Here is a 23,417-nt window from a genome sequence, read left to right on the forward strand (position 1 = left end):
TTCAATTTTTAGAATAGACTGCATTTAAAAATGAAGTGTCAGAAGTATATTATTATACGATTTTATGGCCCATACAATTGTACAAACCAAAATCACATTGCAGTAGGGTTTGCACCATTTTGCCAAACCTTGACAAAATACAGCGAATGACCATATTAGGGGAATTACAAAAACTGAAAAAGAAATATTTTCTTTTCCTTCTTGCAAAACCCTTGACGACACTAAAACTAGAAAAGTAAAATATTTTTAAATGTTAATTATTATTTATATTTGCCAATTTGAAAAATATATTTTTTTATTTATTGAACCTACTCGTGCACTCTATCACAGGAGTTAATACGAGGTAGATAATTGTATTTTAAAAGAGTTGAATTTCCTTTATTTTCTCGACACTCTGAAACTTCTAGAGTATAATTATTTTTATAGCCACTGTAGCCTTTAATTGAATTCAGCCCTTTATAGTCTTTAAATGAAGCCGTCGATAGTCTTTAATTGAAGCTGAATCAAACATTTTTCTTCCTTTGGCTATTTTCTTTTTTTTAAATTCCTTATCTTACAGATAGATTAACCAAACTGTCTAGGTTCATCAGAAGACAGTAAGAACACTGCATTATATACATGCACAATATGAATTTTAATTTTTGAAGAAAAAAAACTATTTCTTTAACTTAACATTATAACTAAAGATTTTCATTTAAAAATAACACCAAATCATGTGCAAAAACAACATTGAGTGTTTTAACTGAAAACATTTAAAACTAACCATTTAATGTAACAACAGGAGGAACTGCAATTTTAGGAACAGCATTTGAAGTAACAGGGTGAATCTCTCCATTGCTTATACTGAAATTAAACAAAGGCTCAACGGCAGCAGTTACTGAAGTAGAAGTATGAGACATTTGAGGATTCACAACAGGACCCTGAACAACTGCAGGCATGTTAATTTTCGCAACAGTTTCACGTAATGATAAGAGAGGTAGTTGTGGAGATAGGCAAGCTGATGTAGTGGAAACAACAGAAGAAGTTGATACAACCACAGCCATTACACATGCTAACAACTATTTATTAATAATTCAACAACCCATTATGGGTATAGACTCTAAAAAAAAAAAAAATACTTCAATTAAAATTACAACACAAAACACAGTAATAAAATTAATACATATAAATACATTAATAATGGATCTACTTTCCAAAACAAAAAACATTCTTCAAAAATGATAAAAATATATACTTTTCATGAAAACAATTAGTTATTTTTAAATGTTGGAAGAAAAAAAATTTGAATTCTGTAGACCAGTGTTCCCCAACTCCCGGTCCGTGGATCAAGTGGTACCAGGCCACCCATTTCATTGAAATTGAATTTAAATTCCTAGGTTTATACCCTAAATTAAAAATATTTGAGGTCCATTAATTTTTAATGTTTTAAAAAGTAAAAAAGAAGGAAACCACAGCAACTATTTTCTCTTTCATTTAGTTTTAATTAAAATAAATGTCAATCATCCTAAATGTAAATATCATAAATAAAACACGAAAGTGCGGCGTGAAATTTACATTGGAACTAATGAAGAACTTCGTCTTCTCTCTCGATTGTGACTAAGTGATTTAACGTTCTAGTAAGTTAAAATGTTAAATCACTTTATATTTATCTTTTGGTGTGACTGTATTTTATTTTGAAGGCATGTTTAAATACACTTAAACTAAAATTAATAAATCAAAATTATCTAAAATATAAACAATCAACGCCCCCGCCAGTGGGCCGTGATAAAATTATCAAACGTTGACAGGTCCGCGGTGATAAAAAGGTTGGGGAACACTGCNCAAGGAGAGGATATTTCTGTATTGAGATCTGTCCCACCACCTACAATAGTCAAAGCACCAAATGAATTTTAAACTAAAAACTTGCAATTTTTCTTTTTTTTTTAAAAAAAAGTAGAAGCATGGCCGGGTTGGTTACATGTTATATTTTTAAGTTGTTACGCTTTTGTGACGTTTTTTTTAAAGTTTCTCATGGGGTGCTGTGCTGCATGGAAGTTGCCCAGGCTTGGCCACAGATCATGACACAAAAATGATCACAACAAATAGAAAAACACAGATAAAAAATAAACTATTTCAGTATTATATTAAATAACATCATCAACTAATATTATAAATAACAACAGTGCTAAAACATAGAATTATTGTGTCCAAATAATTCTGTTTTGACACTGATGATACTATTTCTTAAGCATTTCAGGTGTCATACAATACAAAACACAGAGATTACTCTCTTTTCAGGAGAATATTAAATAATTGTTTAAAAAAACAAACTAGCAACTAGTTATTCTATTATTGGAAAAGAAATATAAAACTTTAATAAAGAAATAATTCTTTAAAAACAGTTTTTCCAAATATTTTTAAGAGTCAATATTATTAAAATACTTATTAAATATAGATTATACCAATACTTATTAAAATATAGATTACTGAATTTTATAATTTAAAATATTATAGGGTTACTTAAAGCTTCTCAAACTGAATTCTTAGATGTTTACACGTGGTGTGCAAGTTTCCTAAGGGATAAATAGCCATTTTAAACAACAGTTTATTGAATTTTGATGCACCATTCTGAATTTCTTAGATTTCTTTTCAACTAAATAACGAAAAACTTTCCTACAAAATGCAGAATCCAAGGAATTCTTGTGAAAATTAGAGTATAAGAATAAGTTGGACAATATCAAATGTTTTTGTAAATGCCTTAAGTATGTTTTATAAATAATAAAACACATATAATAAATACATTTACATATAATGAATGATGTTCCTTAATGAGTTCTTTTATAGCAGTTACCATAGATCCATAGAAGATTATCATTTTTAAAATATAATATATTTAATATTAATAAATATATTTTATTTGCTCATTATTTTTCAAACTCTAAAAATGATAGAAATAGATTTATTTAAATACAATAATATGGTGATTGCTAAAATCTGAGGCTCAAACAAAATATTTCAAAATCATGGAAGTTGAGAATACAAAGTTCTAGCTTTTAAAATAGGTCAAATATTCATAACAATATCAAAGTCATTAAAACAATCCATAAAAATGGTCAAATTCAAGTAATTCAAAAGTTAACACACTTTACGCTACACCCCTTCCTTAAAACTAATAAAATTAATAGCTACATTTCCTATAAATGAAAAAAAAAGAAAGAAAATACAATTTAAAATTAAGTTACGGAAATGAAACAATTTGGCAATGCATAATTTTTTTTTCCGAATTTGGTTAATTTTTTAGTATAAACAAAACTATCTATTTCAATATTCAATAACAATCTGCACCACAGATATATAAATGCGAAAAATTTAAATGGGAAAAAATATTTTTTCTTTTTAACGAGATAGTGTTAAACAATATTTAAAATGAGTACCTAATACACTTTCTTGCTTAGAAAACCTAGGAACTTTATTTGTAAGGTTAATAATATCAAACCAATAGCATTACAATGAATAATTTGCATTCATAGCAATTTTTGTTTATCCTACTTTTATAATTTGTGAAGTTTTAATGCCAATTACACTGCCTTGAGCAGTGACACAACCAGAATGTTTTTTGGGTTAAGTTTTAATTCATAAATCTTCCATACACAGAAGAGAGGGGTAATTAAGGGGTAGAAGAGAGGTGGATAATATTGCTAAGTTTACTAAAAAAAAGTTTACTTTAGCATTATTTCGAACCTATGCAACATTAATTTTATTTTTAAACAAAGAGTTAAACTTTTATCACTGTTTTACATTATTATTAGAGCTTTTAACCTTTATTATGTAGACTGAACTGCTTTTGAAAAAATATATTTTATCAACTTTACACTTCTCTAACTAAAATTTTTATATTTTCATATATTTGGAAAAATCAAGGACTTTTTTGAACATCGTCATGGAATTTTTTATTGCCAATATACTTCAACTTTTGATGCATCAAAATTAATCCAACAGACACCAGAGAAATTTGTGAATCTTTTTAATACTGCAAGATTTGAGAGAAAAAACTTTTGTGTTGATTTGCATTGCATTTAATTTTAAAAACTAACATGATAACTTTTTTTATTATCATGTAGTGAAATCTCGTTTCTAATTGATCAACGGGTCATACGAAAAATTCATAAATTTTGTGACATGTCAAAATGTTTCGAAACAGACGACAATTTAATTCCTAAAGAATTATACCTTCATATCAAAAATAAAAGTGATCAATAAAACTGTGATTTTAAATTAATTAACTATTAGTGTCTGAAAAAAAATAACCTTCTGAGTTATAGTACTTTTACTAATCAGAGATATATATCCATAATAATAAAAGAATCATTTATAAATTAAGAATAAGAAGGAAAATTATTTATAATTCACAAAACAGATTAAAAAATTTACAGTTTAAAAGCCTAATTAAAATACAAAAAAAGGGATCTTTCAGTACGATCTGTAGTGGCAACTACAATTGCAAACGCACCAAATAAAATTTAAACTTGAAAATACTTTTTAAAAGAATAGATATTTGTCTGTGGGTAGCTAAAAGTTATACTAAAGTTGGTCCCCTTCTTTGATTTTTTTTAAAGTTTCTTGCGGGCCACTGCCCGAAAATTTAGCCTCAAGATTTAGCGATTATTCAGTATCACGATATGAAAATTTTCCCAACAAAAATGGCCTATCGACACATTTGATAGAAATATAAATATGTTTTAAAATCAACAACCACAAAAGTTAAACAAAAGATCAAGATTAATGACTCTGAAAGTAAACTTAAATTTAATCAACAATAAAATAAGAAAAAAATACAATTGAAGTAAAAAAGTTAATTAAAATTATTAAAAAAAAAACTAGCAACCACAATTATTATGAAATTAAACTACAGAGAATGCAATTAAATCAATTTGTCTATGTTGTAGAACAGTAAAATGTTTACAAAGTGAAATAGCAGACATAAACAAATAATTACTAAAATAAATTGTCAAACAATAACCATGGAAATTTTTTTCGAATAATTTAATCAATAAAATATTTTATCCATTCAAAACATTAAAAAAAAATCAACAGCATTTTATCTGTCTCATAAACTGAACGTACACTCAACACAATAACTATTATTCTCAATATCGTAGGGGAAATTTACTATATTGCGCAATTCCTAAATATTTATGTAAATCAATATAAATAGAATATTACTCACAAACAAACAAATAAAACGCACAACTAATCAATATTTTAAAACAATTTTTCAACACATAACAATGCATTTTTAAAAAAACACCGCAAAATAACAGCATCGTGGCCCTATGTAAACTAAATAATCATTTCATTCAAATTTACTTTAGCGGAAAATTAGACATTTTTTAAATTAATTAAAACAATAAAGAGTAGAAGTTAACTTACATTTTTTCTCCCTTAAATAAACGAGTAAATAACATCCTAATTTTAAGTTTGAAATCATAACTTTCAAAATAAAAACTAAAAAATCAAAAACAATTTTCACCCACCGCCACACACATTCACGAGTCATATACTAGCGGACGGCTAGGAGAGGTCACGTGGTACTTTTCGCTCGCACGTTTCATTTAAGACCTTTTATGTATCAAAAAACAGTTCGATAATTCACAAAATTAAACTTCATGTCCAGGCATTCAACTATAAAATTAAAATTCTGTTAGGAAAAGAAATTTCTCTTAAAATACGCAGTGGCGCCAAGAACAAATAAGTATTTTACCTGATACAGGATAGTAACTGATGATACACAAACAACCACTATGCACATGTTTTAACTTAAAAACTAAAATAAAGAAACGTATATATAATAGAAAAAATAAGTAAAATTCCCTCTCATTTGCAGATAAAAATGGAACGTCGAATTTCGATCTCAGAAGTCTATTTCATTAACTACAAATTTAGACCGATTACAATAATTCAAGATAACGGCCGCCATTTTATTATCAATGATCCTCAACTGATGTGGGAAATTCTCAGAGCAAAGCAGAAAGTAAGCTATGCGCCGGCTCTATTCGATCAGCGGGGATCACTCCCTTTCTCTCATTTGATTGGTGGAGCTCTTCTTTAAAGAGAGGAAAATAGGAAAGAAGAAACAAAAAACGAAAGATCCGATAACCATAAAATAATCGCCAAATTTTATTGTATAAATAATGGAAATCTACAAAAGTTATACGATTGATTAAATAGGCAAATTTAATATAATTCCGCAAGTTATTTATGATGCATAATTTCATTCATCAATTGAATATTAGTAAATGGAATTTTCACAGTATAACTATGAATCTAGGAGTATTGATAACTATTAAAAAATCAAGTCATTTTAATAGACATTTAAAAACATGAAAAGTTCCAAAACATTTGATAAACTAATAATATAATTTAAAATAATAATATAAATTAAAATTTTATTTTAAACGCATGGTTTTTTTTAATGCAGAAACTATATACCATTACCTTATATTTAAATTAACTTTAATTACAGATAAATTGAACTATTGTAAAATACTAATAAGAAATTTGAAATTGAAAACAATAACAATATTCTTTAAAGTAATGAAATAACTTATTAACAGAAACAATTTCACACTTTTCAAAAGATGTTAATAATTTCAGAATAGAGGCAAAACTAGGCATTTTATGAAATATGGTAAATATGTCATAATTCATAAATATGAAACACTTCATATAAATATGAAACTTCGTTTAGGTTTCAAACTATTAATAGATTAAAACACTAGAAAATGAATTCAAAAAGTAACCACCAATAATAACCACAATTCATAAAGTAACATTAGTAACCACCAAAAAGCACACTGATTGATAAAATTTCATAACTTTTTTAATTCAGGAGTATGCATTTTTCTTCAGTTTAGAATATTAAAAGTATGTTTAGGTTGCTGTTTTACAGAGAAAACGTACTATTTGTAGTAACCTATCTAAATCCAGTTTTGAAGATTTAAAAACAAGATTTTTTTGACATTTTATTGCTCTAAAATTTGTCATCAAATTCAATTTATATTTTGTGTTTTATTGTTTAAAATGCTAAAAAATTTGTATACCTAACAATTTAAAATGATTTCGGTCATATTATTAATCAAATAGAGAATAATTACAAAAAAAAAGTTTTTTTTTTCTTCTTTTTCTTGACTTTATACCTTGGGAAAAACAAATTTCATAATTGTGAGGGAAAATGTTTGATAAGGCCAACTAAGACTATTTCCTAGATTGCAGCTACCTATTTGAAGGGGCGAAAATCTTAATTTTTTTAAAGCAAAGCACGTTTTCTATAAGAAAATATGTTTTTTTTTGGATCGATTTTTGCAACAAAAATATTGTCTGCACTAATCAGAAAATTTAAAGACCTTGAGTTGCTCAGATTGCATGTTAGTATACCTGGAAATCTGAGTAATAAAAGATGTCTTTAGGTGTATTTTACACCAATAAAATGTTCTTAACAGTTCTTCTTTTTATACATATTAATAATTTAGAACCTTTCCCAAAAAGAAAGAATATTGTGAATAAAATCTCAATACTTAAATTTTATATAAAAAATAATCATTCTTTTCATGAAAACATACTTTCAAGAATAAAAGTACCATTAAACAAAAGTTACATATAAAAAAAATCACATTTTTTAATTATCAAAAAAAATATATATTGAAGGCAATGCAATTTTTAAAAAAATTCACCAATAGTATTGAAACATAAAATTTTACCTTTTTGACCTAGATGCTATGACTAAGAATGATATACTACGGGAGAAATCCTTAATGGCAAGTTATCTTTTGCCTACATAAGTAATGACAAGTTCAGAGAAATGTGAGTTCGGGAAAGCATGGAGTAAACCATAAAATTTGAAATGCAGAAAAAAATGCTTTCAAAATATCAAAGTACAAATAAATTATTTCAAGATTAATTTTCACATCATAATCCTGTAGTAATTTGTTTGCAGTTCGATATTTTGAAAACATCTTTTCAGCATTTCAAACTTCATGGTTTACTCTAGGTTTGTCTGGACTCACTTTTCACTCAACTATAAATTTTAAGAAACCAATGATGGTGAAACAGAGTTTGTTATGAAAAGTTACTCACACAGTGTCTTCGTAACATAATAATTGAAACAGAATTTGTTACAAAAAGTTTCTCACACTTGATAGTCTTCGTAACATAATAATTGAAACAGAATCTTTTATGAAAATTTCCTTACACTGGATAGTGTCTTCGTAACATAGTAATTTAAACAGAATTTGTCATGAAAAGTTTCTCACACTAGATAGTGTCTCAATAACATAACAATTGAAACCATCAAAAACCTGTGCATAACAAATCAATTTCTCTTTTGCTATTATAAAGGGGGGAATATTCTTAAATGGTTTTTCACGCTCTAAATGAAATTATGATTTTACTGCCAAACAGTCGATTGAGGACTTGAGTCTACATTCTTCATGGTTTTGGGACTTGGACATCTTTTTCGTGTCCTCTTTTACACTTCAACCATCTTCTCGTTTGTATTGCATGTGATTTAAAGACACAAAGTTTTGAATAAAGTAACTTTTTCACAGTTCTGTTAGTACCCATCCACTGAACATAACTTTAACAACTGCACTGAATGTGATTTTATTACTTAAACAACTGCACTCAATGCAAGAAAATAAAACTGAAAGCCAAATTAAAAGGTACAATATATGAATCCCTTAATTTTTGTACAAATTGTATAATGAATGTTTTGAGTATGAACAAATAAAGATAAGAAAAATACCAAAGGAATGCAATGCTATTTTTTGTTATTATAGTTTAAATGGAAATAAATAAAATAATCATTTTGATTAGAATATTGTTTCTAAAAATTACTTTTATCAAGCAGAATTTTGTATAGTAACTAGAAGAGGGAAATAAATTCAGATTTGCAGAAAATTGAAAAGAAAACACAAAAAACAGACCACAAATAATTCAAAAATATTCATACAAAAACATTAGTACTTCAACACTATTAAATAATTTAAGTAAAATGATGAAAATATCTGCTTGGGGATATTTTTCATAGTTACTTACTTTTTAACTTTGTTTTATAAAAATAAAGAAAAAGATTTTTAAAAAATTACTATCTTTTTTCTTAAAAAAAAATTGGTCTTACTGAGTGAATATTAATAATTTAAAATTATGAAAATCTTATATTTTTATTGAAATTATATTTAGAAGCATAATCTTAATGCATGTAAGTGTTTTTGGATATAAGATTCATGTAAATTTAACAGTTGATTCACTTGTTGCAGAAAGGAAGTGACTAAATCATTATATTCAAGCAATTTGATAATTAATATTAAAAAAATCATAAAAAATCAAGCACAAAGAATTATGTTCTAAAATTTTTTTAAATAAATTCAAAAGTATCTTTTAGTTACTTTTAGACAAATTTAAGCTGTAAAATAGGATATTTTCACATTACTGAAAAAAAAAAAAAGACTTTTTTTTTTTCTTTCAAAATCAACTCTCTTACAAATACAAGATACAAAAATGACACCTAATACCTGTCACCTGCACATTTGTAAAATTTATCTTCGTATTTTTTTAAAAAACAAAAAAAATTTAGTTTTTAATTATGAGCTAATTCAAAAAAATAAATAAATAAAAGGCTTTTTCAAAAAATATTTTATTTAATTATATTAGAAGATTTAAAAAAGATTATTCAAAGAAACAACAAATAATATTAATCATTGTATTTCTTTTTTTTTTATCTTAAAAATTATTCAAATCAAAAGTGCATACAAACATAACCCAGCCAGCAGGATATCTAAAAAAAATGAAGAAAAAAAAAGGAAATTTCTTAAATTGAAAAGACTATCTCATTAATTTGGTCCTGTATTAGTTACAGATGAATTTTGTTTTCAGAGTAACAACAAACATTTTAATTTTTTGGTTAGATGAAAATTGTTAACTTCATGATTCTGTTTGTTGATCTAATATTAGAAAAAAGTTGGTTTGCAATTTTTCACTTAATCATATTTACAATTTTTATAACTGCGTTCAAGTTAAGAAATTTAGTATGTAATGTAAGACAAACTTATTAGTACTTTTAGGTAAAAACCCATGATAAACTCTTTTTTATTATTATTATTACAGTATTGCATTACTGACTGCTCAACAATTTCTAGTTTTTGTGTTGCGTTTTTTCTAGTTTTTGTATCCAAAACAAATAGATTATGCATCCTTAGGATCATATAAAAATCGGCTTCTACTCCAGTATCCCCCAAAATGGCAGATCCCACCATCCCAAAGGAAATGAGATAGTGAAAAAAAATTATTAGTAAAAAAAATGAACAAGCATTTTTAAAAAATATTTAAGCAACATATTTAATGTTGCATGTTATAATAAAAATTAAAATTGTCCTGTTTTAATGAATTTTTTTATTTTCTTTGAAAAAATTTTTAAAATCTATGGAGAAAGAGAAAAAAAAAACTATTTACATCACAACACTTAATTAATTGGCGCCGAAGCTGAAAGCAAGCAGTAGTGAGAACTGACCTTTGTCTGCAAAGTGTTGCTTGCAAATGGTAATGAGTAGCAAAAGCAATTTTAGCTCCTAAAATTTTAAACAGTTTTTAGTTGTATTTTCTCACACAAGCTTCTAAAAAAAAAATTTATAAAGTTAGTTGTTCCTTATATGGCAAAACTAAGAAATTTTGCAACTGGCCAGTGACCGATTGTAGCAATTTTAACAGTGACCACTTTTTATAACATGAGACAATTTTGTTCAAAATTAAAATTTTTAAATAGTAAAAAAAACATTTATATTAATATTTCTTTCAAAGCATTTCTCAATCTTGTTATCAAGACTTTTGGAGGACTCTAATCTTTGCACTAGCACTGTATGCATAGACACGACAACAACAACAAAGCATTTCTCAAAATATCTATTATATATAATTCTCTTACGTGACTCCCAAATTTTGGCTGTATTTCTTTTTCGCCATTTCGTGGCAACATTTGTTTTGTTTTGTTTACGTTTTGAAAACACCAAAGCATTCTGCCTTTTAATGATGTGTTTCTGATCTAATATAGATAATTCTCTTACGTGACTCCCAAATTTAGGTTGAAGTACTTTGTACAACTAAATAAGATTCTTTTCACAACACTTAAATATTTACTTTATTTTCTTCATATATCAGTCGGCAAACAATTCTGNTACAAGACTTATTGCTAAAGTGGAGACGAATTTTGAAATAAAATAAATATTTGAAATATATTATAAAATATTCAAAATAATTATCAAAACATAATAAATTGTACATGGGGTGCATTTTCCGAGGAGAAAGTGGTGATCAAAGGGCAACAGATACACATTTTTTTAGTCTCTATTTGTTATATTTAATCGCTCTGTGGGAACTGTTAATTTACGTCCTGTATTACTCTTTACAGAAATCATCTTCAAATTTTTTAGCAGAACTCAGTTAGACTTTTCTTAATTCAGCATTTCAGCAGAGAAAAATAACTTCAAAATTTATATAGAAAAATTTAGAAAGCACAACAAGAATGTCACTAACTCAAGTAAAAAAACGAACAAAAATATGTTGATGAGGTCAAAGGTGATTACGATGAGGTCAAAATAAAATTAGTTTTAAGTTTGCATAGTGCATTGTATTTATAAGTTGTTTTAAAAAACTATAAGTCTTTTTTATTGCAGTTTTGGTCCAAAAATAGGAAATTACTTGCAATAAAAAACTTACAATCAGAAAGTTCTTTTTCAAAACTTTATTTCAGAAAGAGTCTTAAAAGACCTTTCTGTAAATTATATGATTGAAACTTTTGTTGATGTTAATACCGAGCAAATAGTAAGCAAAAAATAGTGGAAATGGGTAAGTAAGTAACTGTAAGTAAGTAAGATGGGCAAGTAATGTAAATAGGATAAGGCAAAAAAAAATTTTAAGATAAATAAGTTTGCAAAGAAAATTATTGCATATCTTTTAATAATAAAATAAAACAACAAGTAAACAAAATTGGATTATTTTTATCAACTCCAACGCCTTTTTCAGTTTTCCCCTTCATACAAAGAGAAAAAAGTATTAACAATACATCAAAATCATTATTTAAAAGCCATTAATCATGTTTAAAGCTGAAAAATGAAAACATAATTCTTTATTAACTATTATGCTTATATGTCTCAGTAAATAATTAAAAAATATATCGGACAACTAAATTGAAACGATGAATATACTAAATCAGGGTGACTACACAATCCAGAAACTGTAGTATATCTTGGGAATTTGAAAATTCCAATGAAAAGCCTGGAATTCTCAGGGATATTTACTCACGATTTTATAATGTTTTGGAAATTATCAGTCTTATTCATTCTATTGAACATGGTATTTTATTTACACATAATTTCATTGCAAATGATTTAATCTGTTATTTCTAATTTTTATGTAACCAATTATATCTTTTAAAACTTTAGAACTTTCATATATATTGTGGATATTTTATGATTTAATTTTAATTTTGAAAATGTCAAATTATTCATTCTTTTAAACATTTAATATGACCATGTTAGGACAATAAACAATTTTGTGAACTAATTTCTATCTATCTAGAGCCTGTGATAAAATAAGCAATAGAAACTTTTTAAAAAAAATGTTTAAAAAAATTTTTCAGTTTAATATTGAGAACATTTTAGGCATGAAATAATGAATAATTATACAAATTATTCATTATTGCATACCTAATAAAAAAAAAACAGTTAAATAAAATAATAAAAATTGTTATTTTATTTAACAAGTCAATAAAATAACAATTTTAATTTTTTCTGCAGTATATTTTACGTGTAAATGTAAAACTGGAATTAAAATTATGTTCAATTCAAAAAATTTGGGGAACTGTCTAAATCTGTTTAAAAAAATATGTTAAATCTGTTTGAACTGATAGATGAATATCTAAAATGAAAACAAAATATATATTGATATAACTGAATATTTCTCTTAAAGAAATAAAAGTTAAAAAAATTTTCATAATACTGTCACATTTTATGAAAAGCAAAAAAAAAGTTATATGATCAGTTTATAAAATCAAGAATCAGTGATAAAAAAAACTAAGTATAATACGATTTAGATCATAATTTTTTTACCAAGACTTTTCTTGATGCCTACACCAAGATTATTTGATGCTGAAATCTTACTTTTCTTGGTCACTCTCTGAGCGGAGAGCATAGGGTTATATAAATCAGAATTACTGCTACTAAGTGAAGATTCTGTGTTCCTTTACTAGATCATACAGAATTTTAAAGAATGACATCACCATCATCTGATAGAACAGAATGATTTTTTTTCTAATCTAGAGCTATTTACATGAGGGGAATACCCTTTATAACTGCAGTAGCCAGTACAGTGGTGCCAAATTTTTCCCTCTGCCAATACTTTATTATTTTGTTAACCAAATAAAAAATATAGGTGATCCATTTCCGGGTAGTAATCTTTTTTGCGAAGTAGGGTAAATTTAGTTACAAATTAAAAAAATAAGACAAATAAAAAGTAAAACAAATTCAAATTTAATTTTTTTTATGTGGATTGCAAAGTTATAATTTGTGAACTATAACCTAAAGGTTTTATTTAAATGGTACAGAAATAAACAAATAAAAGAAAATGCAAGTAAGACCTAGAAAAATATACCACTTTTGCAATTAAAATTTTCTGGAAAGAGAGAAAATTTCCCACCCATATCACTATGCAAAAGCAATAAAGGTGTAAATAAGCAATAAGAGGTTTATCATATGTTTTGCTATGAATCACACAGACAATTGAAGCCATCAGCTATAACATAGCAACTGACAATAAGAAACTATGGGCAGTATAGTAATTGCAATAACTAACAGAATGTTCGCTGTACAAAACACTAAATAGATTCCATACTACTTGCATAGACAATCACTCATTTGCTTGCATGCATGTTCCTAACCCATTTTTTCTAAAGTAAAATCTAATTATTATGGGGTAATAACCACGATCTTTATCTTATATCACTGAGTTTGATGAGGAATTTTGAAGTTTTTTGGAAATAATTATCATCCTGACACTACAGCCATTTAAAATCTACTAGCCACCTCTCAGATTTTGAGCCATTCTTTTCTATCTGTCACTTTTCTCTTGTAGTTGGTAATTTAAAATAATTTCAGATTTTCTTCAATTTGTTTCTTTTGAACGTGGTGGCCTAGGTGATAGAGTGTTCATGTGAACACTCTATCCACTATCTTTAACTTAAGTTGTTAAGTTGTTGTAAATGACCACAATCATTAACTTAAAAATTTGTTTCATTCATCTAGTTCTAGGCCTTTTCCTAGATCTTGACCCACCTGGTTTTCCGTTTACCAATCTTTTGATACTTCTTTTAGAGTTTTATTCTAAGGGCACTTTTAAATCATAGGATTCGTTTTATTTTGTTGCGGTAAGAATATCTTTTTCCTTACATTTACCATAAATCGCATTGTTTTCTAAATTTAATAGGGCCTTGTACTTTGGTCTATGCTTACTATTGTTTAATCTTGTACATTGAACAATTGCCCAGGAAAGTCCCGAAATTCATTATGCAAATAAATACAATACAGTACAGAACCCGTTATCCGGAAATCAGAAAACCGGAAAACCAAAAAACCGGAACGATATTCAATAAATTTTCCCGCCATTTTTAAAAAAAAAAAATTTTTTCTTCATAAGATTTTAGGATTTTTATTCCTTTTTTAAAAGATGTTTACCTTACCATCATTTTGGAAATAATCATTAGTGTATTAGTCCATCGTTTGTTCTTCTTTTAAAGATTATTTCCAAAAAAAAATTTTTTTTACTTGGGTTTAACAATAAAAAAAACGGCTTTTTGTAGCGATTCAGAAAACCGGAAAAATCAGTTATCCGGAATAGCAATGGTCCCGATCATTCCGGATAATCGGTTCCCTACTGTAATAGATAACTCATTTTTAAATATTTAACTAATTCGATTTATTGCATTATAGTCTTTATTTGTAATGATTTTGGCTGATTTATAAAGTGAGAGCAGGTCGATGGTGATTTATAAAACGAACTGACTTACGAAGCGAGCATTATGCTTGTCTCTACATTCTCGTTTAAGAAAGTTTGACTGCATATTTAAAAACATAAGTGAACAAAATCGGACAAATATGGCAAATTTGTTTTGATAGAACTAAATTAGTTGTTATGATTGTATAATATTCATTTGTCTACTGATTTACATGAAAACTAAATAATCTACTCTAAAGGTTTAGATATAATTAAATAGCATGGATATAATTAAATAGCAAAATTTTCAGCATGGAAATAAATGATGAAAACGTTAAGTCAAACTTCATTCAGTTACAATTCCTTGTATTTATAACAGAAATAATGTATTTAAACAGAAACATACATTTACACAAATTTCAAATTTTGTGTAGCAAAGTTTTATTTTTAAAAAAACATTAAAACGCTAACTTTAATTTATGAGAAACACAGCAACAGTAGAAAACTTAACTTTTTCTCATATATCCTACTAATCTTTTGAACATAAATCTTAGTGATACAATATGGAGAAAAAATTTCTTTTTAATTACAGTCAAAATAGCATGCAAAAAAATTAGAAAATTGATCATATAGTAAAATTTGATATTACTATTTTAATAATGTAATCAATGTACAATCAAGTTTATTTTTTTAAAACACAAAAGAAGTTAACTCTGTTGATTTTCTCATAGACATAGCAAGAAAGGAAGCAAACTTCTTTCTCGTACATCTCACTAATTTTGGTACACATATATGAGCGCAAAACAATAGGTAAAAAATTTTTTTTCAAACAATGTAAACAACACACAGCAAAAAGAATGATTTCAAAAATCTAATAAGCAGCAAATCCTTTTTAGAAATTTTATGACTATAAAATACCATTTTCAAAGTAAAAGAAAAATAATTTTAAATCTTTCGAAACTCTACTTTAACACAAAATTTTTTGGCAAATACAAAATCTAATTCAAAATTTTTTTCAATGTCAAACTGTATATTGTCCTGAAATAATTGGATAGTAACAATTTAAATGAGATACAAAGTTTTAATTACGTTGAAATAACAAAATATGTGCAAAAATATTTCATGCAGAATTTTCTTGATAAGAATTATAATAAATAAATATAGGTAAACAAAAAATAGAATTTTAAAAAAAGTACCTTTTTATCTTGAAGAAATAAAGTTCACTTGTTTTTTGAAAAAAACAGCCAACTAAATAGAAATTTAATTTATTAAGTACAATCAGAAAATATATCATACTAAAAGAAAGATAAATAAATGCAAATATTATCAAGGAAATTTTCCTTTAAAAGTAAACAATAAATTGATGGAAAAAACTTCTAAATAAATTCATAAACGTTTATATAAATTGCAAAAATATTCTAATAATGTAATAATTTTAATCAAAACATTAGAAAACTCTTTAATATCTTTTTGTTTATAGCAAAACTTGAATGAACAAATGAAAAACAACTTTTAAAATACCAACAATTATTATTTTCGACATGATAATATATCATCATAGTGTGATTGACAAAAAGTGGCTATTTTTTAAAGTTCATAGTGATTTTTGAAGATTCTAAATAGAAAACAAACTTTTATCCCAGTTATTACTTTTCATGACCTTAAAACTAAGTGTTAATTGCTACACATAAAGGAAAGTAGTTATAAATCGCTAAATTCACGCAAACTAAAATATAATTAAAGCTAATTAAATTAATAATCACTTTAAAACTTTTAATGATAAAATGTCTTACATTAATATATATGTTTACGCAGACATGTAATTTAACTTATTCAAGACAAATTAAAAAAAAAATGCCGTTAAGCGCAAACATGTGTTTAGAAATAAAATTATTAAATTGCAGTAAATACCTAAAGTAAAAAGAATATATAAAGTGTACCCAGTAAAAACATATAATTAGATACTTGCTGAGATATTCAGTTGGAAAATATATCGTAATTTATATCCGCAAAAATAATTTTTATCAAAATATACAACAAAATAGTGACGGAGCGATATCTGTAACAATTTCACTCTACTGCGCACGATTTTGCGCAGGTTGCCTTTCTGCCTTTGGATGGTGAATTTTTGCGGCGCTCGGTTTCATCCAGTTTCTTGTTGTTTCAATCTTCCTCAAACTGGGAAAAATATCGGTAGAGAAATATGAAAGTGATCTGATGTATTTGAAACACAAAATAATTTTCTCGAATATTTTTTTAAAAAAAAACACTTTTTCGGTTTTATTTTCGTCAGAAATTTAAAACAACAAGATAATTGATCTATGACGTGAACGTAATAAATATCCCCCGCAAAATCGATTTCTAAGTTGAACTGACGTATTTAAAATTTTCAGAAATCCCTCGACAAATGACGGCTATAAATAAATTCCTACGAATTAGATTATTATTTGCTTTAATTCAGCTTCGCTAAAAAAATTTAAACTTTGTTTTTATTTTTAATATTAATACAAATTAGAATGAATTTTAAATAAATAAATTGAGACTTAATGAAAATTTGAAACAAAAATGGAAATATAATGTTTTATAACAATTATATATTTTCGTTTCCTTTTTTATAAATTTAATGTAATCTAAAATTATATTTATAATATACGCTGGAAAATAATAAAAAGTATGACTATATTTTTAGTAACTTTTCATTCTCATTTAAATTAATATATCACTTGCGTCGGGCTGACACTGGGTAGTTGGCTAAGCACACATGAACACGAGATCTACCACTTTCATCAAAATGATTCAACGTGATCATCCTAGCAAAAATAAGGAAATATACTAAATCTGGTACACAGTAATACTTATACAAAACACACACAAAATTATACAAAAGATATTCATAATTCAAAATTTACATTTTAATTTTTGAATGATATTTTGACAATTTTTCCTTAAAATAGTTTAGATTTCAGGACACTATTTCAAGGAAGGAATGAGATTTAAGAAATTATATTTCAAGACAAAATCAAGAACTAATATTTTTTTAAAAAAATGACTTCACAGCTAATTTTATTATTTTAAAATAACTTACAGAGAACAATATTTAATGCTCATTATTTCATGCGACTTTAATATTATTCCTTTAAATGTTTGGGTACCTGTTTTAACGTGTTTAACAAAAACACAGAAGATAATCGTAGTTGAAAATGAAACTTTAAATATCGAGCTTGAAATGTTCGAATTTATTGCCCACAGTTGCGACACACATAGGGGCATTAAATTACCCTGCTTATTTTATTATTAATTATCAAATCCTTAATTATAATATTAAAAATTTTATGAAAATATTTATTGAATAATTAACTGAAATCATTAAATTATTATTAAATATAAAAGTAAGTTTCACAATAAACTTACGTTTGCAAAGTAACGAATGTGCTTTTTATTTTGACAAAAATTTTTTATCTAGTAGAAAGTATCCTTTTCTTGTCCCCACAGAGAAACCATAGAAAAAGTAACATGGTGCAAATTTAAGTAACTCATTAGCCAAACATTTTTTTTTTTTTAATTTTAGATATTTTTTAATAACTTTTAAAATTAATTTATGAGATCTCTTCTCCCAAAAACATCTTTATGAATTCTATCTTAAATGTCTCTTAAACTTTTTTTTCTAATCTAAATTATTATTATAAGCTAAATAGTACACCAGGGGGGAAAATATTTTATTCCATGCGAAAATATTTAATTAAGATCTCGTTATACATTAGTATATTTGGATGAAGAAATTGTGCATAGTTTGAACATTCTACGCACTCAAAAAAGAATTATTTTGGAGTTTGTTCGTTTTTTTTAATTGTTTTTATATAAATTTTTCATAAAGTATATTGTTTATTTAATCTTATAATATAAAATCTAAAGAGAAAAAAAAATATTTATTTATTTTGAAACATTCATTTGGTAATTTCCTTTTTCTTTTCATGCAGAACCATGATGCCTAGTCTTGAGGTATAGTTTTTTGAAAGTCACGGAAAGAAATGAAATGCATAAGACATTTTGACATTCAATGGGTAAAATGCAACTAAATAATTCCGATTTTTATTTTATTTTAGTTTATAATAATGGTTTTAATAAATCTTTTTTAAATAATGCATTTTAAAATAATAACCCTACATTCAAAACAAAGTAAAAAAAAAAAAAAAAAAAAAAAAANACATTCAAAACAAAGTAAAAAAAAAAAAAAACTGCCCACTGTACATTATTTGATTTTAAAAAAAAAGATTCTCAGCGTATTGCCATAGATTAAAATAATGGCGCATGATATTAAACAATGAATTTATATAACATTTCTCTGCTATAGCTATTTATAAAAATAGATATTAATAAGTAAAAATGAATCATCAAAAAATTTTAATTAAAATAATTAATAATCGAAACTACTGAAATTTTTAAATTAGATGAATAATGCATTTATGCATAATCGAAGGACTAATAATCTCTTGGGCGTGTCAAATGATTTACGTTAATGTTGCAAATGTTAGATCAAATTTGCAAATTTTTATGTTACACAAAATTCTTCAAAAGGTTTAGAAAAAGTAGTTGATTTATTTTAATGACAAACCAAAAAATAGTATTCTGAAAACAAAAACAATTCATCCTTAAAATTATTCTTCGAAACCCCAACTTGCGTGGACAAAAAATAAAGCATAGATGCGCTAAAAGAACCATTCAATGTATTTTCTCTTCTAAATCTAATGCGCATGCGTGACTACCTATACTACTTTGAGAAAGAAGCTGCGGAACAGCCATCAAGAATATTTATAATTTTAATTTTATTTGAAATATCTTGTGAATATTGATTAAAAAACAGTTTTAAAAATTATAATTTATATAAAAACTAATTTTCGTTATGTTTCAACATTGAAATTATTATTATAAATGAAAAGTTCAAATTGTTCTTTTCACTTTTGTCTGACGTTTGTTTTAATGTTGTAGATTTTATTTAAAATGACTGCAACTTGCGAATAATAGTTGAGTAATAGCATTTTAATAGCTTTCAGTTTTCGATAATTTATTGTGTTTTCTTATTAAAATATCTATACATTTCCCCTAAGTTCTCTTGTAGGTACAATAATGTATTTTTTGATTTCTGTACCACTGTTATATTCGCCAAATGGGACAATTTTTATCAATAATAGTAACCCCGTACTTTTCATTTCTGCGGTTCTCGTTCTCCTTGTTTTCTCTTTTTATCTGCTTTTACTCTTCCTATTTCGGATGCTTTGCGCATTGCGCCTGTGCTTTATTAATTTCTTTGGTTAAAAAAAAGGAAAAGAGAAATAGTTTTTTCAAAAAAAAATCTTTTTTTAAAGAAGCTAAGAACTTGTATTAAATAATAGTGTTGATAGACTACATCTGATTTTAAATAAAACTATGAAATGAGCTTGCTTGTTGATCTTCTCTTAAAAAATATTTTTGCTTACTGCTATTGCGAAGTGTATAACCGGGATTGTAATAAAAAATAAATAAATATAAAATTCCCATATTTATAATATGTTTCCTAAATATTTCGGTAATTTTTTTAAGAAAATCCAAATATATTTTCAAAATTATTTATATTTGTTTTTAAAATGTAAAGAAATGCACGTTTTTTCTTTAAAAAAAATTCATATTTATTCTATTGAATTATGATTAGGCTTATTGTCAATTTGAATGACACAATAATTATTACATTATGTGCCTTAAGTGTATTTTTTCCCTACTAAGAAACAAAATTATTGCTATAGATAAATTAATTGATACAATATTTTCTTCGTATCGCGCTAATTAGTTAAATAATTTTGCTTGTTACTTTTTATTATATTTTTATTCATTAAATCCGCGATCCAAAATGACCCTGAGTATTCAAAGCAATTAGGTGGGTAACAATTAAAGGTTAAAATAAAACTTGCACCATTTTTTTTTCTTCTTATGGTTTGTTATATATACCTCCAATGAATGATTACGAGGAAAGAGACAGAAAACACTACTCTTTAATTCAATTAATAAAAATACAAGGGGCTGTTCCATAGAGCACAAACTTTTCCCAACATTTATCTACTAAATATTTGAATCAAATATTTATAATAAAAGTTGTACTTATAAGTGTGATATTTTTACATGTTTATATTCTTGAAAATGTTTGTTGATAAATAAATTTAACATCAAAAGAAAAATTATATTAATAAACTGGAAGGATGCCTCCTGCTCGCTGCCGTTCGCCTTCCTCCACAAATGATGTTTCGCAATATGATGTTTCGCTTTTTCTCGGTAGCAGAAACCTTCCTGCACGGCGTTGTTAGTCATTACAGCATCTGCAGCTTACTTTTTATCGTTTCATTTTTGAAAAGATGAAAATAATACAAAAAAAAGGCGGAAAATTGCTGAGATTTCTTTTTTTCTCTAAACTTGTTTATAAAAATGTTAAAAAGTTCAAAAATAAACATTGGAAAATACCGAAAGGAACAAAAAATACAGAATTGACTACAAGCTTAACCGTGAAAGAATTTATTCCATTTTTTTTCTTCTTTTTTTTCCGAATGAAAATTGTACTGGTTCAATTCTCCAGTAAAGCTATAATGTTCAAACAACATAAAATGTTTTTCTACAATTTTTAAGGACGCTTATATATGAATTTCGCAACATTTACACTAAATTAAGCTAAATTCTTATTATTATCATCCCCTAATTCTTTTATTATAATCTAAGGTCGCAGACAAATTTGGATTTACGATGATAGTGCTAAAACTTCATTCCGAAAACGTTGCATCCAACCAAGCACACAAATTTAGTTTCCGTTTTTTTTCTTTTCTTCTTTTTTCTTTTTTTTGCTATAAAATTTAAGCTTAATCAGTTTGCTTTGGTTATCATCGCCACTTCATCTACCACCTTTTTTTGAATTATTATTCACCATGTTTATTACGTATTGTTGCAAAATACATTAGTACTGTAGAACTACTTCTAGTACTACTATAAATATATAAATACTAGTGGGCTGCGCCCCCTGCTCGCTAACGCTCGCCAACCCCCGAAAATTGCTACGCAATCTTGTATGGTTTGCTTCGCAAACCAAGCTCGCTTCGCTCGCTACTTATTTAGGTACATTGCAAATGCACAAAATTCTAAGAATTCAAAACAATCATTCAAATCCATATAAAAACTTCTTTTTTTAAAAAAAAATTACGTCTTTTTAGTAAATACTGTCATTAAAATAAATTTGAATTCAAATAAATGGCATGTAATTCGTTAAACCTATTAGAAATGTGCTCTAGTATAATTCGTGATATAAATCAAAAATCGTCAAATAAATTCGTAATATATAAATTCGTGAAAAAAAGCGCTTTCGACAAAATACTACAATAGAGATCTATCGACAAAGACTACTCACTTCTGTCTAGCTTAATAGTATGAGATTGCCGCAGCTGATGCTCTCTGGTTATTTCAGTTTCCGTTTCTAAAAGCGCTATATGTTGAGCCACCTCATCTAGATTTGGCATGTGACATTTTTAGCGGCAATCATTTATCGATTTTCTAGCGTTGCTTTTCAGGGAGTTGTAATGAGGCTTTTTTTGTCGCCGTGTAAGAGAAATATATATCTAGATTATAAAAGGTACGCCATTTTTAATAATGAATTAGATAGTCATGATTGTTACTTTCCATTTTAACTAAAGCATACAGATGTAGAAAAAAATACGTTTAATAGCTGTAACTACAAAATAATGCCCATGTAAATAATAGAAATAGTCAAAAGTAACTTCGATAAATTTATTTAAGATTTTTCTGTCATTAAAAAGAGCGGATTAAATATACCATTATGTAAGAGATAAATACATAATTTACTGTTAATCATCGTTAAAACTTTATTAATTTTAGGTTGATGACAGCCAAAAATTTTCCGATCTTCTTCGGAAAATGAGTACACGTGATTTTTTTAGCCCAGCAAGAAAACAGGGACTATAATGGAAAACTGTTATGGACAATTATCCTTCTGTATTGCTAGCGAATTCCGCTATCTGCTCGTTATCGCCCAACAACCCCCAAAACTGCTGATGCAGTTCCTTTCAGATAGCTTCTTTCAATTTTTGTCCTGAATTTTGTTTAATACCTCGTTTTTTGTACATTAAACTTTTTATTTATAGTTCAATTTAATTAAAGGCTATATCCTGTGCTTTTTTCGCTCACAATCCTGAGACCTGGATTCCTCTCACACCTTTCCAGTTCACTTCGCTTGTTCTTTTCTCATATCAAGCCTGTCGGTCGCTTGCTCTTTTCTCATATCAAGCCTGTCGGTCGCTTGCTCTTTTCTCATATCAAGCCTGTCGGTCGCTTGCTCTTTTCTCATATCAAGCCTGTCGGTCGCTTGCTCTTTTCTC

The 23,417-nt window shown here is 26.5% G+C and overlaps 2 protein-coding genes across 12 annotated transcripts in view; both read right to left on the reverse strand.

Annotated features, from left to right (window-relative positions):
* The window catches only part of LOC107447892 (lethal (3) malignant brain tumor), a 52,478-nt gene extending 35,365 nt beyond the window's left edge, over positions 1-17,113 (reverse strand). For 2 of the 11 annotated variants that reach the window (XM_043043013.2, XM_043043015.2), the window contains exons 1-3: positions 16,927-17,113; positions 16,212-16,263; positions 764-1,099 (exon numbers count right to left, since the gene is read on the reverse strand). In XM_043043013.2, coding sequence (XP_042898947.1) covers positions 764-1,043 — 280 coding nt within the window. In that variant the 5' untranslated portion in view covers positions 1,044-1,099; positions 16,212-16,263; positions 16,927-17,113. Of the gene's footprint in view, positions 1-763; positions 1,100-5,206; positions 5,332-5,409; positions 5,662-5,740; positions 6,067-16,211; positions 16,264-16,926 lie in introns of those variants that run through there. The other 9 variants (XM_043043016.2, XM_071179814.1, XM_043043017.2 and 6 more) reach the window with 6 other exon arrangements.
* Positions 17,114-23,263: 6,150 nt separating this feature from the next.
* Positions 23,264-23,417, reverse strand: part of LOC139425443 (repetitive organellar protein-like) — a 1,917-nt gene continuing 1,763 nt past the window's right edge. Inside the window, exon 2 of the mRNA XM_071180339.1 lies at positions 23,264-23,414. Within this exon, the coding sequence (XP_071036440.1) occupies positions 23,264-23,414 (151 nt within the window). The remainder of the gene's footprint in view (positions 23,415-23,417) is intronic.

The sequence above is a fragment of the Parasteatoda tepidariorum genome, chromosome 4, assembly GCF_043381705.1.
Source record: "Parasteatoda tepidariorum isolate YZ-2023 chromosome 4, CAS_Ptep_4.0, whole genome shotgun sequence".
NCBI lineage: Eukaryota > Metazoa > Arthropoda > Arachnida > Araneae > Theridiidae > Parasteatoda > Parasteatoda tepidariorum.